The 16,965-nt window shown below is 50.8% G+C and overlaps 7 protein-coding genes across 7 annotated transcripts; 1 reads left to right on the top strand and 6 right to left on the bottom strand.

Annotated features, from left to right (window-relative positions):
- Positions 1–46: 46 nt before the first annotated feature.
- Positions 47–2,077, bottom strand: PpBr36_02456 (uncharacterized protein; the record flags this gene model as incomplete). The annotated part of the gene is made up of 5 exons (XM_029889637.1): positions 47–1,628; positions 1,702–1,757; positions 1,836–1,882; positions 1,950–1,982; positions 2,053–2,077. 5 exons carry the CDS (start codon positions 2,075–2,077, stop codon positions 47–49), a joined length of 1,743 nt encoding a protein of 580 aa, XP_029754164.1.
- Positions 2,078–3,441: 1,364 nt separating this feature from the next.
- On the bottom strand, positions 3,442–3,930 carry PpBr36_02455 (uncharacterized protein; the record flags this gene model as incomplete). Its single annotated transcript, XM_029889636.1, has 1 exon — positions 3,442–3,930. The coding sequence occupies one exon, from the start codon at positions 3,928–3,930 to the stop codon at positions 3,442–3,444; it is 489 nt and encodes a 162-aa protein (XP_029754165.1).
- A 2,341-nt stretch (positions 3,931–6,271) lies between these two features.
- PpBr36_02454 (uncharacterized protein) lies at positions 6,272–10,057 on the bottom strand (the record flags this gene model as incomplete). The annotated part of the gene is made up of 5 exons (XM_029889635.1): positions 6,272–7,164; positions 7,286–7,580; positions 7,660–7,749; positions 7,831–9,878; positions 10,018–10,057. The coding sequence occupies 5 exons, from the start codon at positions 10,055–10,057 to the stop codon at positions 6,272–6,274; spliced, it is 3,366 nt and encodes a 1,121-aa protein (XP_029754166.1).
- A 1,112-nt stretch (positions 10,058–11,169) lies between these two features.
- On the bottom strand, positions 11,170–12,993 carry PpBr36_02453 (uncharacterized protein; the record flags this gene model as incomplete). The annotated part of the gene is made up of 3 exons (XM_029889634.1): positions 11,170–12,163; positions 12,239–12,519; positions 12,640–12,993. The coding sequence occupies 3 exons, from the start codon at positions 12,991–12,993 to the stop codon at positions 11,170–11,172; spliced, it is 1,629 nt and encodes a 542-aa protein (XP_029754159.1).
- A 314-nt stretch (positions 12,994–13,307) lies between these two features.
- PpBr36_02452 (uncharacterized protein) lies at positions 13,308–14,302 on the top strand (the record flags this gene model as incomplete). The annotated part of the gene is made up of 6 exons (XM_029889633.1): positions 13,308–13,358; positions 13,444–13,501; positions 13,670–13,750; positions 13,848–13,890; positions 13,982–14,137; positions 14,251–14,302. 6 exons carry the CDS (start codon positions 13,308–13,310, stop codon positions 14,300–14,302), a joined length of 441 nt encoding a protein of 146 aa, XP_029754160.1.
- Positions 14,303–14,862: 560 nt separating this feature from the next.
- On the bottom strand, positions 14,863–15,492 carry PpBr36_02451 (uncharacterized protein; the record flags this gene model as incomplete). Its single annotated transcript, XM_029889632.1, has 1 exon — positions 14,863–15,492. The coding sequence occupies one exon, from the start codon at positions 15,490–15,492 to the stop codon at positions 14,863–14,865; it is 630 nt and encodes a 209-aa protein (XP_029754161.1).
- Positions 15,493–15,963: 471 nt separating this feature from the next.
- PpBr36_02450 (uncharacterized protein) lies at positions 15,964–16,371 on the bottom strand (the record flags this gene model as incomplete). Its single annotated transcript, XM_029889631.1, has 1 exon — positions 15,964–16,371. One exon carries the CDS (start codon positions 16,369–16,371, stop codon positions 15,964–15,966), a length of 408 nt encoding a protein of 135 aa, XP_029754162.1.
- Between the last annotated feature and the right edge of the window lie 594 nt (positions 16,372–16,965).

Raw genomic sequence — 16,965 nt, 5'->3', positions numbered from 1 at the left:
TTGGACTCCCCCCACCCCCCCAAAAAAAAAAAAAAAAAAAAACGCCTTAAATGTGAGTTCCGTTGCCGTTGACGCCATTGACACCGTTCTTGTAATCCGCCAGCACGTCGGCCGTGACCTTTTCTAAGCATCCCGAAGCGGCAGCGACGAGACCGAGGAACGGCTTACTCGGGTCCAACACCCTGCTGAGGTACTCGGGGTGGTACTGAACACCAACAAAGTAAGGGTGACCCTTGAGCTCCACAATCTCCATTCTCTCGCCCTTGTCGTCCTTGCCCAAGAATTGGAGGCCAGCCTCCTTCTCAAGCTGGTCGATATACTGCGGGTTGACCTCATACCGATGCCTGTGGCGTTCGCTTGCAACGGGACCGTTGCCATAGAGGGCGCGGATCTTGCTGCCTTCGCTACCAGGCTGGAAGTGGGTGTCATGCAGGCCAAGACGCATGGTGCCTCCCATGGTGGTCTTGTCGATCTCCGGCATGAATATGATCACCTTGTGCTCCGCCAGTCCATTAAACTCCTCTGACGTCGCGCCCTCAAGCTTGCACATGCTCCGAGCAATCTCCACCACAGCAAGTTGCATGCCAAGACAAACTCCGAGGTAAGGCTTGCTCTGCTCTCGAGCCCACTTGGCTGCCGCAATCATGCCCTCGGTGCCTCGGTTTCCGAAGCCACCGGGAACAAGAATTCCATCCGCAGACTTGACCTTCTCCCAAGCCGCGTCAAATTCTTTCTTGTCGGTTTTGGGCTCAAGATGTTCCGAGTCGACCCATTGCAAGTCGAGCTTGCGTCTGCATTTCATAGACGAGTGTTCCAATGCCTTGATGACTGAAAGATAAGAGTCGTGCAGTTCTGTGTACTTGCCTACCAAGGCAATGGTTACCTTGCCCTCGCTGTCCATGGCGCCGACAGTGTCCTTCCAGACCTTCCACATCTCTGACCCATGCTGCAGGCGAGCTGGGTCCCGTGGGATGCTATCAAGGCCGAGAGACGCCTTGAGTTGAGTTACCAGACCTTGCTTGTCGAGCAGCATGGGGACTTGGTAAATTGAGGGCATGTCATAAACGACAAGAACCTGCTCGGGCTCGAGCTGGCACATCTGGGCGATCTTGTTCACTGTGCTTTGTTCCAGGTCTTTGTTACAGCGGGAGCACAGCAAGTCAGGGATGAGGCCTGCACTTCGGACCGTCTTGACCGAGTGCTGTGTGGGCTTTGTCTTTTGCTCTCCATGAATGGCGGGTACAAACGAGACGTGAATGCTGAAGAAGCCACTGCGACCGTACTTGTGGCGCAGCTGGGTGAGTGCCTCGACAAAGGGCATAGACTCGATGTCACCGACCGTACCTCCTAGCTCGATGATGCAAACGTCTGGCTCCTGTCCCGAGTTGTCGACCGGAATGCGCGCGACGCGCTCGATGCGCTCCTGTATGGCATCCGTAATGTGTGGTACTATCTGGACGGTCTTGCCGAGGAAGTCGCCTCTGCGCTCCTTGTCGATGACCTCCTTGTAGATCTGTCCGGTTGTGATGTTGTGGCCGCGTGTGAATGTCACGTTGAGATACCTCTCGTAGTTTCCCATATCGAGATCGACCTCGCCGCCGTCGGACAGGACGAAGCATTCTCCATGCCTGCGTTGTTTGACTTTATCAGCACGCGGAAGCGAGCATGAAGTAGGAGGGTCTGAAGCGAGTTGGTGCTCACTCCAAGGGGTTCATGGTACCCGCATCAACATTGAGATAGGGGTCAATCTTGATGGCCTAGTGCGTTGTTAAATGACTACGTCAGCATCGCCAGTAAACCAGTCAGCGAGCTACAGAGGGGCAACAAGTCCTTACTGTGACCTTGAGGCCGACAGACTTCAAAAGCAGGCCAGTGGACGAGGCTTTGCATCTTTGTTAGTCTTTAATCGACCTATTGTAATCCCGTCATATGAGGCAATCGGGACATACCAATAATGCCCTTGCCCACCCCACTAATGACACCTGCAGTCGGTCTTAGTAAATGCTGTACATATAAATAGCTTGACTTGTACGGATATGGCTGAGTATTTACCTCCATTGACCACGATATACTTCATCGTGCCAGAGGTGTTCTGTCGCCTCGATCTTGGTGGAGGAGGGTCAAAGGACTGATAACACAGGTACAATTGATGTAGCTATGAGCAAAAAGATAAGTATAATAGGGTATCAAAAGATAAGTAAGTATAAGATGCCACAATAATAATTCCAAGACTTGTGCGCACTCGAATTGTTGAATACTCGTCCAACTTTTTGTAAGGCAGAAAAAAAAAAAAAATTGTCGTCATGAGGGGTAGACAAATAAATTTTTGCCGTCGCGTCTGCAGGACGCGTCTAGTCTCCCCGCCATCAATGACCTTGACTCATTGCCCCACCTGCGAACAAGGGCACCCTGCATTGGAAGAGATACTGCACTAAATGAGCATGCCGAGGATTGGTTACTAGGTGAAAGTGATCTTTATTTTAGGTCTGCTCTGCAGGCTTTCTTACTCGAGTGTCCTAGCTCCTCTTAAAAAACGAACCAAATCTACTCTTGTATTTTAGGAGAAATCCGGACAATAATAGTCAATATCACTCCGTATCCCTCCGCAAGGTGCATGTCCATACCCTTGTTGGCGCTTGACCGGGGGCCGAAACCTAGGGTCATTGGAGTTTATGCTTATTCTTGCTAGGCAACCACTACTCATTTTGCATATGATAGATATTACCCCATCACATAAAAGCAGCTAATGCGGCCCTACGTAGCACGCCGCATGTAGTCATCTTGTCCATTTCAGTTCTGCCAGGTACAATTTTTTTTTTTTTTTTTTTTTTTTTTTTTTTTTTGGCTGGATGAGGTTCACTCCTACTCAGAGTCTAGTACAGCGTTTTGATTTGTCTCCCCCATGGTCCCCAAATATCGCAGAATTATTCACAAGAGATTATTTTTCCGTTCATTCGAGGTACAGGCACTTGGTAACGCCGAAAATCGAAGCATCCATCTCTTCTGGAGATTTCAAGTATGCATACATGGCAACGTGCTAATGCTCCTTGTCCCGATCCCTTCGTGCCATATGCACTGTCATAAGACGCCCTTTTTCTGTTGCAAAACGCCGCAAGAGCTGGTGTGATGCCAATTTTCAAAACACTCTCTAGAGACTAAGCAGGGCATGGTACGAAGAGTCTCGGTTTTGATGTGTTTCTTATGACTCGTGAGCTAGCTCTTGATAGCCACCGGGATTATGCGCTCGATGAGGTGCCTGTCGCCGTTGCTAAATGGAAGACCGAAAGTCAGCCTTGCTCTTTCGTCAAAACTCAAAGAAAACCGGAATCCTCAAGCCTACTTGCGTGATTGCAGATGCAAAAGTAGAGAAGAATCCACTTCCAAGAGTTGTCTTTGAGGCTCGACTGCCCTGTTTTTGACCGAGATCTCGACCTTCCGAGATCACACCCAGTTGTAGTAGTGGCTGTTTCTATATCTTGAACGGCGAGGCGCGCCCCTGCTGGAACCTTCGCCGGCATTGTCAAGCTCCTCATCGCTGATGGCGTTTGTTCCCGTCCAGTCGAACACCCGCGGTGGTGGGGCGACAAGCGGTTCTTTGCCCTTTCCCTTGCCCTTGCTCACATCCCGGCTGCTTGGAACAGAGGCGACCGGGAGGGAAGGGCGGTGATGCACCTGCATCAGCTTGCTCCAGGCAAAAGGATCCGGTCGAGAGGTGTTGTTCCTGGCCTCTTGCTGGGCCATTTCGTCCATCAGGGCATCGTGTTGGGTCGAAGTCGGCCTCTCCTTGCCGCTCATGTCTTGCATTTCAATATTGCTCGGGTCTTGGATGTTGGCCCTTTGTGGATGGCTGCACATGCCGCAAAAGTCCCAGATGATGCGGAGGATCATGAGAATTATCATGGCGATGGCGCCACCCGTAACGCCGTCCATGTGTATTGTGGCTTTTCTTTTGGTTATTTTGCTGCTGTTTGTTGGTGGTGGAGCTTGTGGTTATGGTTCTTCAGTGGTGGGCGAGATTTGAACGGTTGGTCAAAAACTCACTCTTTTATTGCAAAAAAAAGTCTTTGGTCTGATACTGTCAGCTTCCAGTCAAAAGCCCTAAATATTGCGTACAGACTCAACTGATTCGAAAATCCCCAACTCTGGCACGTCCGGGTTAACTACAAGATGGATGTTCTACAGCACAAACATAATTCCAGTGCTATTATTCATTGCAGTTGACCTTACTTTCCAATTTTTGGGATGTCTGAAAATTATCTTTGCCAAGGTATGGGCTATGGTAGCTGGAACATTGCACCAATGAGCCACAAGGACGCTTCTGTTTGCTTGGAGTAGGTCTTTGCCATGGCCTGTTGGCTCATAGGCATAGCCTACGCAATGCAAAATACTCTCCTCTTAAAGACTTGGGAAGCTTTTAAGCAGCCTCCCCAGCAGATTAGTCCATCATGACCAGGCTAGGCTAGCTTTCTTCCGGGACGTGAGCACCCTTTGCGTGTGCTACTGGCAACATCTCCTTTTAGCATCACATTTCACATCAGATTCCTCTCAAGACGAGCCACAAAATCAAATCTCATTGTTGACATTCCGGTTATGACGAATCCTTCAATATGAGCAGAGCTGTACTTCGAGTGACGCTACAGGAGAATTTAGAGCAGCGCCAATCGTGTGGCGATTTTAGATATCTTCTCGCGCGTTTGATTTTCTAGCAACGTCTGGGCTAGCAAGTCCTTCATGGCCACCACTCTAGCCCTATATGCTTCAGAAGTCCGAGGATATACCCTGCGTGACCGCAAATCTCGATACAACCACTCCAGGCAGGCTAGGTGATGAGCACCAACTTCTTGGGTTATGTGCGCAGTCCTCCAGTCCAAAGCACGCCTGCAGCCCTACAGGCGGTACCGAATTCTCTCAGGCTCTCCATAAGCTTCTCTTAAGCAAGGACGATTACTAGGTCTCCGTTTTATTACTATTCTGTCCATTTTTTTCTAGCATCACCAACACAATCGCCGCCTAGCTGGACGGATCACACTGTGCCGACTTATTATAGAATAAACAGGCGCATATCTGCAACCACTGAGTTTAAGTTAAGCATGCCCGATATTTCAAGACATCATGGACTCTACCTCGTGGCACTTTCGATTGATATACACGCTTCTTCATGATCAACCTTTGACATTGTATCGCCCGTTTTTGGCTCGGGATCCATATTGAGCCCTTCAGCTCCGAGGTCCAGCTCCCGCACCTTGGCTGAAAGTGTACCAAACGAGCAGGATAAGGCTATTGAAGGCCACGCTCGTGCTCCTGACACATTAAAGCCCAAGCATTCAGACCAAAACGCCGCCGAGGCTGTTCCACAAGAGACGGCAGTGATTCAGAGGTTGCACTAGTCGAGGATAGCCACAAGAGCCAAGGGCAAAAAATGGAGTCCGTCGCGGAAACGGTTTGAGAAAAGACCTACTTAAACCAGGTCACCAGGTTGTTTTAATATCTGATTTGCGGATGGTATAATGAGATGTTGCAACGATTTTGAGCTGGTGGACGCAGACTGGCACAAACATAATGACAACGGCCCGTGCTGTATTAGAGACTGTGTTTTCAACTCGATAACAAAAAAAAAAAGAAAGAAAAAAAGAAAAAAGCCACAAATTATACTCAACAGTCGCCGCGGACCTCAAAGACGTAAACTAAAAGTGAATTTGATCTATCAAAAAATGCAAAAAAGGTAGTTTATGCCTCGGATACGGGGAATCGAACCCCGGGCACGACGGATCCTGAAGCGGATTGAGAGCGTCGTATGTTAGCCACTACACCATATCCGATTTGAACTTGTGTATAATCGATTGGTTGCTGCATCTTTATATATACTGCCATGACTCGCAGACAGGCTTCTCATGCCTTTGTGAAAACCAAGGCCAACATTATCTTCCCAATACGTTAACAAATGCTTGCAGCTCTGTTTTTACATTGTAAAAGTCATTAGCGAGTGCTCGAGAATGCTTTAGGCGATGCTTCGACGTCCGCTCTGTCGTCGTTTCTGGCTTTGCCGTGCCAAACAAATGGATACAGACCACAACAACAAAAGCGTCAAGATCTATGCCTTGTAATTATTTCTGTTCTAATTCGTGACGCTTAATGCTGTTTCTGGTGATAAACATCTCTATCCATAAATCATGGCTCACAAGTCACGCGTTATATAAAGACCTTTTGCCTTCGCTCCTCGCTTCAGTTCTTCTACCACAAAGAAGCCTTAAACGAACACCAGCGCCTCTATTCAAGACTCGCTCTGCTTCCCCGCGGCATCTTTCCCATTATCGACCACCTCGGTGTCAACCTGCCCCGCCTCATTCTCCTCCCCATCGCTCTGGTCGTTTCCATCCTCCTCCCTGTTGTCATCCTCACTGAACGAACCTCCGCCCTCCATATCATCCGTGTCATCCTCTTCCTCCACAGCCACGTCGCTAGAAACCGCCACTCCCCCAATGTTCTGATACATCTCCTCCTCGTCCTCGTCCTCGGCCGGACTGACAGGAGGCTTACGCCGCTTCTCAAAGTCCTGCTTGTGCGCCTCTGCCAGGTGCCGCGAGAGAGCCCCTACGATGGTGTCGGCTCGCGTGATCCTCCTCCTTAGCGTCGCATCGCCGGGTACCTCGCCTCCTGCGGTGTCCCCGGCCCTTCCTTCCTCAGCCGCCGACGCTCTTGAGCCGTGTCTGGCGAGCGAGCTCGGGCGAGCAGCTGCCGGGGACCTCTCGACGTCAATGCCTGAGCTGCAGCCCTTACCCGGTGTCTTTGGGTCGGCCAGTAGTCCTTCATCTGCGCCGCTGCCGCTGCTGCTCTCCTCGCCCGCTAGCTTGTAGGGAAGCGGCACGTCGCGGCTGGCCTTGTACTGCGCCACATTGCCGCAGTGCTCGTTCTCGACCCTGAAAATGGTCCACATTCCACGGCGAGACACCTCGCTGAAAGCAACAAGGAAAGAAACTATGGTGTTGTGCTGTGTGTTGTGCGTAAATATAGCGTAGAATATCCAGGCAAATCTGAGAATAGGGTCTACCACCATGGCGGTGTAGTAGGGCCATTTCTTCTTTAACCCGAGAAGGTCGCGAAGGAGAAAGTTGTTGTTGGTGACCGGCTGAAGTAGGGAAAAGTCCATGAATATGTCCCAGAACGCTGATGTTTTGCAACAGAAAGTTAGAAAGACTAGACGGCAACAAAGGTTTTTTTTTTTTTTTTTTTTTTTTTTTTTTTTTTTTTTTTTTTTTTTTTTTTTTTCTGCAATCAAACAACTTACAGCAGTAAATAGCATTGATACTGGAAAAAGTAATGAAAAGCGCCAGGTTCGTATGCGTGTTATCCAGGCGGTACAGACCGAGGCATACAGCAGCCATGATGCTCATAGCATACTTGCCACAGTTCACGAGATGGGGAAAAGCATTCCGCGTGTCATAGTAACGCCGGATGCACTGGAGAAAACGCCAAATAGGTGGCAGCGCCGAAAAGAAGTTGAGGAGTCGAGAGTGGTTAGAGTTACATTGTGTGGGTTGGTTCCAGCGGTTGTGGTAGAGGCAGAAGAAGAGCTCAATGTTCTGCGTAGGTTGCGAGGCGATTAGTCCTCGGTGCCTGCCACAAGATCAAGATGGGGCAGAAAGGCACTCTGTTACTCACACACATAGCGTATGTTAGGGAGCAGTAAATATCGCCAAGGAAGAAGTCACGAAACTCGACAGGATACAGGCCCGCAAGAAGCAGACGCCACTATGAGACAGGTAGGTTGTTAGTTGACAAAGCTTTATCGGCTGGTGCCCGCTCAAGACTCTTCTGAACCCCAAGACTTACATGAGAGTACAAGAACCATCGCCGACTTCGCCAATAAAACACAGGCGCAGGGATGAATAGGATGACAAAAGTGAGCCCAATCAAGATGACGGGGAAGTAGAGGTACATTTCATGGTGTCCAAATCGAGAGAAGTTGGCCCAGATACAGACTCCAAAGACCAGCAGGAAGAAAGCCGGGAACTGGGATAACTGCCTCCAGTCGAGTTGTGTCCTCGGATCAAACTCGAATATGAACTGGTAATTGATCTTGCTCTTTGTCCATAGCCGACAATCCAGACAGAAGAGCACAAAAAGATAGAGCATCAGGAAATAGCCGGCATAGATTTGCATGAGGTATGATGTTTGCTCTCTCAACGTATCGTCTTTGGTAAATAGGAGCTCGGACCCATAAGTCCCGCCCTGGATAGCAAACACAAGTCCCACACCGATGAGCAGGCCGCTGCGAAAGGCACTGGCAGACTCATCTGCCGGCCTGCGGTTGAGGTTCCGCAGCTTGCCTGCGGCAATCTTGTGATTTCCACGCTCAAAGTAGCGCGCATAGAGATCTTCGACGGCGGCGATGTGCGCGTCTAATACCGTGGACTTGACAAAGTAGGCATCATTAACGCGCTCGTGCATGTAACGGTACGCAGGCTTGGCGTTGACAGCCTTGTCGTACTTTTTGTTTAGCTTGCGGAAAGCGGTTCGATTGAGCAGAGCAAATGACTTGAGCAGCTCCAGGCCACGATAGAACTCCTGCAGGGCCAGCTTTAGTTTATGTTTGGCGGTCCTGTATGGAACATCCTCAGCCACGGGGCGGCGGGTATAGTCCCTGTTTGAGGGAACCTGCAAGCCTTTCATGCGTGGCGTTTGCGCCATCTTCTGCAGTGCTTTGGAGTTGGGTCCTGGTCGAGGGTGGCTTATCTCGAGGAGCTTAGCCTTTGCTGGTCGCAACTGCCGCAACCACCCTTGGTTGAGCCATGAGTTATCCGAGCTGTCGTTCGCCCCCTTGTTTTTTTTCCCTGGGCTGTTTTCAGTAGAGCGTCCGTTGCCTCCGGATGCAGCGCGGCGACGTTCCCTCATTTGTTCTATTTCATTCAGGCGTCGACTCCTCATAACATGCAACTGTTCCCGGAGAGCAACCAGACGCTTCTCCGCCTCGGCTTCCTTTTCCCGGTAGAATTTGTCAACCTTTGCCAGCTGGCCGTCCAGCCAAAAGAAAAAGTGGTTTTCGAGCTCGATGGCTTCCTGTTCGGCCGAAGTATTGGGCGAGATTGACTTTTTGCGTGTCAAGCTGCCGCGCGGCGTTGGGTAAGACATCGTGTGTTGCAGGCGCTGTCTCGACAGAGTGTCTGCAGAGGGATCCTCCTCCCCGGGATTCTTTGCAAAAGTGCTGGGCCGGCGACTGGCGGGCCGTTGACGAGGGGACTTTTGTGAGTCTTCAACCGAACCGTGACGAGGCCCATCAACAGGAAACTGCGTCGAGTGACTTCTTTGAAATGGGTTTGACAACATTGGTGCAAGCTTGTTAGAATTCTCGGTCCTTGAGGGAATTTTCATGGCAGGCGCCGGGAGCTCGAAGTTGTTTTGATAAGATGTTGACTGGGTCAGGGGATCATCCGGATGAGGAGCAGCCAGAGGAGTAGGCACGAAGCTGCCATAGTGTGCGTCGCTGCTCCATGAGTCCTTGAGCAGCTGCGTCTCACCCAAGCGGCCATCTTTTTGGCCCTTTCGGGGCGCGATGTCCAGAGCCGGGGACGGTGCTGGGACATTCTTGGTCATGGACGGCCCGGGAGCTGGGGTCGACTGCGAACGAGTGGCAGACAAGGCCTTTCCAGTGCCACCCTCTTCATCCTGACCCGACTCTCTGGTTGCCAAAGAGCGAACATGATTATTTTGTTTGCGTTTGGGTGAGAAGATGGGGGTTGGGTGGGGAGGTAGACCATATGGTGATCGTCGGGCAAGGTTCGGTGTCAGTGAACCTTTCCCCTTGGCTCGATTGATGGCACGAGCGACGACCTTGATGTGCTTCTTCCCTTCTTTGTAGTTGAGATATGCTTGTTGCCATTCTGTACTAGATTGTTAGCAAAAGAAATTATGGTTAAATAAACAATGCTCTAAAAACATCAGATTGAAATCGTCTGGAGTTTTTTTCCGAGGCCTAAAAAAATAAAATAAACAAAATATACAAAAACAAGAGAAACATACCGGGCACTAATTCCCTTTGAAGCTCCTTCGCGAACTTCATGACGTCACGTGGTCTCCTGGCTAAGTGCTTGCTTCTTAGGTATAGGGAGGAGGGATTTTGATCTCGTGCTCAACTTGCCTCTCCCGAGAAAGTCTAATAGAAAGTTGCCGTGGCGCCAGCCATTGACCTTCTTCTGCAAGCCGCTCCCCGGACCCGGGATGATTTACAGAGGCTGTGAATTGATTAGCCAGTGCCGTTGCGCCTATGCCGTCAATCGCCGTGTTCGAGTCCCGATGAGAGCGCCGTTAGGAAAGAAAATAAAATAAAAATAAAACGACAAAAAAGAATGAACAGGATTGCCCCCCTGCGACAAAATTTGTGGGTGGGATGGTATGGGACGGGATGAGAATGTTGAGAACAGGACAAAGGACGCGTGCACGAAATGCGATCTTAGTCTAGATCGATACCCCCTGCTTTGTTTTCTCCAGCGTTTACTCCCCCCCAAGCCAAGCTGATATGCCAGACCCAAGGTAGTCTAGCCTAGCTTGCCTCTCCGGTCCTGTTTGCCGGCTCCCGAGTGCAGAGATAATTTGCGGGTGGATGCCAGACCTTGGCTCCACCTCGAATGTTGAGCTCCAGCTGGGACAACCAATCACTCGCTTCGTGGGTGACACGGTTTGATGGAATGGAATAGTTTTTCCTCGCCGGTGGTCTCCCGGTTCGAGTCGATATTCGACACGTGTTCTCTGTTTCGCATCCTGTCAGTCACTCACTCTTCTTTTTTTTTTTTTTCCTCCCTCAAAAAAATTGAGAGAGAATAAGTTTAGGACAGACTGGCCTGAATAGTGTGCATGTCAGAGAGAATCACCGTGCTGAATCAGACAATCAAGTTGTGAGATCCTCTTGACATCCAGTGTGCCACACCCACTGAATATAGACGGGTCTAGCTTCGAATGCATGCTGCCACTCCAACTTTTTAGTCTCATGTTACGTTCAGCGAGGGACTATGACATCGTCAGTCCAGTCCTCCGGAGTCTATTGCCACGTGGTACCAAGGTTCTAATGTCCCATTGATGTATTACTTTTTTAAGAGTCGAAGGGGTATCACGTTCTATGATGTTGTACAAATAACCATTGACTCACATGCCATCCAATGCATGTCAAGTCCCATCTTACAAGGCACCACCTACCAAGGACACGATCCACATAGAAATCCGCACCTTCAAACTAACCCTCCTTTCCGTCTTTGCAAAGTCATCAATCGTGACCGGTGCGGCGTAGTCTTGCAACCATCGCTGCTCGTCCGCCAGCCTCCTCCTGAGGCCATCGTTTGTGGTCACAATCATCGCGTTGGCCTCAAGGTCAAGGCTATAACTGCGCTTTGTATAGTTGGAGCTGCCCACCATAGTCAGGGATGGGCCTATGTCCTGACCACCTGGCAACGTCACCCACAGCCCCTTGGCGTGGTACGTCCAGCCGTCTGGCTCGCCGGATGTGCCGCGTCGCCACTCCTTGAGCACGACAACTTGTCCGCCCTTGCGGCGTTCGGCTTGGTCCAGGAATCGCCGTGCTAGGAGGCTATATGCGTCCGGCAACATCCCTGAGACACCACGAGAGCGGAAGAACCCGTTTGCGTAAGGAGACGCCGTAATCACCGTTCCGGTGCCTCCAGGGGCCGCCGAGAGTAGTAGCTTGGTGAGCGAGGGTGCTGGGTTGAAATAACCGGCTGTGAACGTCCATGACGAGCCGGCCAGAGCAGGCGACGCCAACTGGGAGAGGATGTGCGTCACTGCCGGCAGCTCTGTCGATGCATCGGGTTTCATGAGCTGAGACATCTGGGTCAATGGGTACACCGAGGTGTCGGTCTGTCTGCCTTCGTCACCAGAGCCTGCGTTTGATTTGGCGGACTTCATCGAGATGAGGTCTTTGATCAGTGTTGTTGACTTTGCCACAAACTTGTCTGGTTCTTCGAGAGGAGAAGGCGCAAGATTGCTTCCGGGCCATGTCATCTCAAAACCAGAGGGTGACTCTGTAGACGGCTGCACAAGAAAGCTCAAAGAGCCCACCGCCCTCTGTAGACCCCAGAAATACTCGGTGATTTCTTTGGAAGAGAACAAGTGATACCTGTCCTGGCGATTTGTGAAATAGTCGTTTGACAAGTTTGCCCTAAGGGGTCAATCATGTTAGCCAATACTCAAAAGTCAGCCTTGCTAGGTGGACCTGAAAGATCTTGAGCCATACCCTGACATGATAATCTCGTCATCAAAACCGTACAGCTTCATATGCTGCAGCCCCCAACCCTCGTTGATCCGCTTAGGTATATATTTCTTCCGCAGTCCCGTCAGGTTCGGCGTGTGGTACATCCTGATTTCGACGCGCTCAGCCCCAAACTCGGTCACGAGGGGCGCTAGAAGCGACGCAGAGCAAGGCTCCGGCGCCTCGCGACTGCCACGCAGAGCATCTGTGAGGATGCTAATCTTGAGCTCTGGCTTTGCCCGCAATGCCTCTTGTAGTGTAGCAATCTACAACAGGTTGTCATTGTCAACAAAAATGCTTTCTTGTCCATACCGCATCCCGTTGTCTTTTTCTCTTTTGTTCACCATCTATCTTTCCCGCGAGATTGTATTTCCAGCCACACGTACCAGCTCTTTCTCAGATTTGCCAATGTACAAAGTGGACAAGAAGATGCGGCGCTCTGCGTGCCGAATCTTGTCCTTGAGCGTCTCGTAAAACTCTGCAGGAGTCTGCAGGATGCGTATCTGCGAGCCGTGTATCCGAAAAGAAGGTGCAATCTTGTCGAGCTCGGTCGTGAAGGGTGCCAGCAAGCCGGCCATGGTCGTCGGGCTATTAGTCGCCGGCCCTGCCGCAGCTCCCGCAGTGGACGAGCCCGTAAATGAGCGGCATTGGGGTCGAGTGTGTGTTCGGACGGGGGCACGCGATGTTGACAAGGTTGGCCTTAGCCTCGAGGCGCTCCTCGAAAAGCCCCGGACTATCATGGCCGCTTAGATAATGGAATCGATGCGGGTTTAAGCGGAAGGGGTCGCAAGTCCATGACGTGCTTGTCGTTGAGACTATGTCTTTTTCTATTGCGGGTTAGGGTCCTCAGTGCCATTGCCTCTAAGGGTTAGGGTCCATAGTGGAAATTCAAGGCCTGCAATTGGTCTGGAAATTCGCATTCTCCACACTGGCCGTCGTGGGCACCTGAGCTAAGCTGTACCTGCGTCACCTCTTGTGTCGACCGAACTACAAAAACATCCTCCGCAAGCCCGACTCCTCGACGACAAGGTCAATTGACCACCACATAGCCACCATGTCGACCCTTTCGAGAACTTTTGGCTATTTGCGCCGCATTGGTTTCAAGGTCCGCAGCCACATCCGCACGACACGACCGCTCAATTGATCCATATTCGAACTTTGGTTGCTGACAATACGAACCCTGCGGATAGGAATACTGGCATCAACTCAACGTATGCCCTCTTGCCGAAGATGCTCACTCGGCCTGTGGTAACTCCAAGGACAATTGCTGATAGCTAGGGCGCACGCGTGCTGCCTGGGTTGATAGTACATCGGTATGGCGGTCCCGAGGCAACCACATGCGGGGGAAGGGGTCAATGGATTGAGGCAAAGGAAGGGAGGAAGAACGACAGAATTCTAACAATGTGCAAATCACAGGTGACACCAAGGCCGGTACCCTGATCGGCACCGACAGGTTCGGTAACAAGTACTACGAGAACATGGCCGAGGAGCTTCCGCGTACGTAACCGCTCCCACTGTGGTTGAACGATCGGCAATCCAACCTAGCAGCCCGTTGGAGCCTGGACTGTCCATTACTAACACCAATCTCACTCAGTCCGAACGCGATGGGTTGATTACAAGAAGCACGATTACGACGCGTACGTTGACTTATTTTTTCTGGCTGCCCCTTTTTAGTATTCGGACAGGCCGCAATCACATATCAATGGTGACTGACAAAGACCAATGTAGCGCACATATCGAGCCGCACTGGCACGCCTGGCTGTCGTACATGGTCGACACGCCCGCCACTCAGGACCCCCTGACCAAGATCAACCGGCCATGGGCGCCCAAGGAGCACGTGGGGAACTTGACGGCCACGAGGGGTGCCTACAAGCCATACAGCACGTAAGTTGTTTTTTCTTTCTTTTTTTTTTTTCTTGGCCTTATTTATGGGTTTTAGCTCGGTCTTCTGTGGCTCGGTTGTTGAGGATCGTGTGAGTTAACTGGCTATTTTACAGGACGGTGTCCAAGCTCAAGGCTTGGGAGCCAAGGGCTGTTGCCAGGTCTTGAAGGATGGTATGAAGTGGATTGTAGGCTCTGTATATGCTTAGATAAAATTGAGCAATGCGAGATAGATTGATACAGTTGCATTTGTTAACATCTTGCTTTATCGTTATGAGGTGTCCTGTCTGTGAACTGCTTACGAACTGTGTATTTCCAAGGACTTTGTCGCTAGTATGACTATACAAAGCCATGCGTTTTTACTATTGGCTAATTCACGCATTTTAATAAGGCATTTCTCTTTTCTCTCATTCATCCGATGGACGGAAGAAGTTATGTGATGTCATCTTCAAAGCTGCAGTGGATGGTGTGGTTGCTGGGGTTATTTCAGGGTGCTCTGAGAGCAGTTTGGACTTGATATCTCCTTCCAGAACTACTTTCTTTCTTTGGGTATTTGTTCTACTACTTGTACAGATCTCATCTTGAATAAATATTATTACATCTGGCGGAGGTTCTCAGCGTCCGACTCTAGGATCAACCGCACACATCAAATGCCAGGCCGACGTACCGAGGACAAAGCCCCGAGCCCTGCATCTCTCATTCATTTCCAAATCGTCCACGCTGACATGTCACTTCGTAACATCCGGCCTTTTGTCCGCGCCCTCCTTGGCCTTGTTGGCGTCGGCCGCAGGCGGCTTCTCCTCCTCGACGCCAAAGGCCTCCTTGACGGTGTCCATGATCAAGCCACCGTAGCCCCTCCCATCAGCCAGGGCCTGCTTCTCCTTCTCGTCCCACTCCCTAAACCATGAGCTCTTGCTCTTGTCCTTGGCCCGGTCCAGCGCCTCGAGCCGCCTGCGCTCCTCCTCGGGCAGGCCCTCCCGCCTCCGGAGCTTCTCGGCGCGTATGGCCTCCTTTATGCGGCGCCTCTCGTCCGAATCGCCGCTGGTTATAGCGGCCTCGAGCTTCTCGCTGCGCTCGCCCCAGCGCTGGACGAAGGATCGGCCCGTGTAGTCGTGGGCGAGCTGGTTGGACGAGATGAAGACGGAGGAGCTGAGCAGCGTGCTGCGAAAGCCCCAGTTGCGCGGCGGCAGGGCCAGCGCCAGCAGGCCGAGCCCGGCCACGCCGAGTGCCGTGTAGTGGTAGACTGGGTGGGTGCCGTGAAACGGGAGCTGGTCGGCGGAGGGGTGTGATTGTGTTTGTTGGTCTTGTTGAGGCACTTGTTGTGTTGCGCCGGGGGGCGTTGTTGGGCTGTTTGACATGGTGTTTCGTGTATTGGTCTTGAGGGTGACTAGAACTGCGATGAGTGTTTCTTGATGTTTGTTAAATTCAGTTTGATCGTCAAAATTGGCAAATACAAGATGAGCGATCAGCTTTACAAGGAGCTTGTTTTTTTTTTTCTTTTTTTTCCTTCTGCAATTGCCTCCACAAGTCGAGTTCCACCATATTGGAACTTTTTCCCATCTCGGGAAAGGTGGGGCCGTAAAGTACCGTCAGTGAAAAAGGTACCCCCAGCCTGAGAACACGCCAAGGTTCTCCTGCCTCCACAACATACAATCCCAATTCTGCGTTTGACAATAGGCCAGAGTCGAGCGATCCTCTTAGTTCACTTTCACGGGATTGCAACAGCAAGTATTGGCAAAAGTTCATCCTATTATCACAATGCTAAGCTAAGGCATTGTACTCAAGTATGGGTTGTGAAAGGCCTCCTGACATCGCCATTCGACGACAAGCTATCTCCATCTCACCCTACTTTGTGATTGCAAGCTATGTCGCATCCCACGCCCATCTGGATGAGGGGCTGGTGGGGGATAAACTGCTGATGGCGGACTTGGGTCACCATCTCTCAAAACATTAGTAGGAATCATAGCACCCGAATGAGCCACTGTCACAAAATGCCCCGGTGGTATAGTCCCGGACACCTTTTCCCCCGCGCAACCATTCTTCACGAGAACACTAAAGCTATATCTACCCCATGTAAAGTCCTTGTGACTGTTTGGGTTGCCTCTTTGAACTTCCCTGGAAAACGATTCGCCGTCTGGCACAAGCGAGATTATGCATTGGTCGCCAACTGCGACGACGTAGTTTGGCGTAAGGGTTAAAAGGGTGACGGCGGTTGTGAAAAAGGTAGGCAAGTGCATGTTGATGATGTGGATTGTGAACGGCGATAATCCGTTAAAAGTTTTGCAAGAAATGAGAGTAAGAAAATCAAGTGCAAGAGATACAAAGTTAAAGTTATTAGGCAAACAAATAATGAAACCCGAACGAAAGTGGAAGATGGGATGATTAATTACCAATGAAGGATGGAAAAGGCAAATTGGAATTGAGTTGGAAGATTGACCGGCTTAAATGATGAAACAATTCAGCCAAAGAATATCAACTTCCTGGTTAACGGCATTGGCCGTCGCGCATTAAAAGTGGAAGATGTATTTATGGATGCCATCTGCCTGTCTATTGAGTATGGCGTTCCTGGTAACGGCTTTGTCCGTCGCTGAATATAAATGTCCCGACCTGTTTATAAACAATGCAGATAGGTCGACCCTCCCCGTGCCTACTCTTGTGGATCGGCGTGGGGACCTTGATGTCCCCGCAATGTGAGACGCAATACGACGTCAGGAAGCCCCCGTTGGTCGTGACTGACAGAAGCACGAAGCTTTCAAGTTTGGAGACACCCACTTGGGGGAAAACTTGAACAAGCTTGCAAGGTTGGCGCCAGCAGCAAGCTTCATTAGCTG

The sequence above is a fragment of the Pyricularia pennisetigena genome, chromosome 3 (genome assembly GCF_004337985.1).
Source record: "Pyricularia pennisetigena strain Br36 chromosome 3, whole genome shotgun sequence".
Classification (NCBI taxonomy): domain Eukaryota; kingdom Fungi; phylum Ascomycota; class Sordariomycetes; order Magnaporthales; family Pyriculariaceae; genus Pyricularia; species Pyricularia pennisetigena.
Note: the sequence above shows the minus strand (reverse complement) of the source record. Positions and strands in the feature narration are given on the sequence as shown.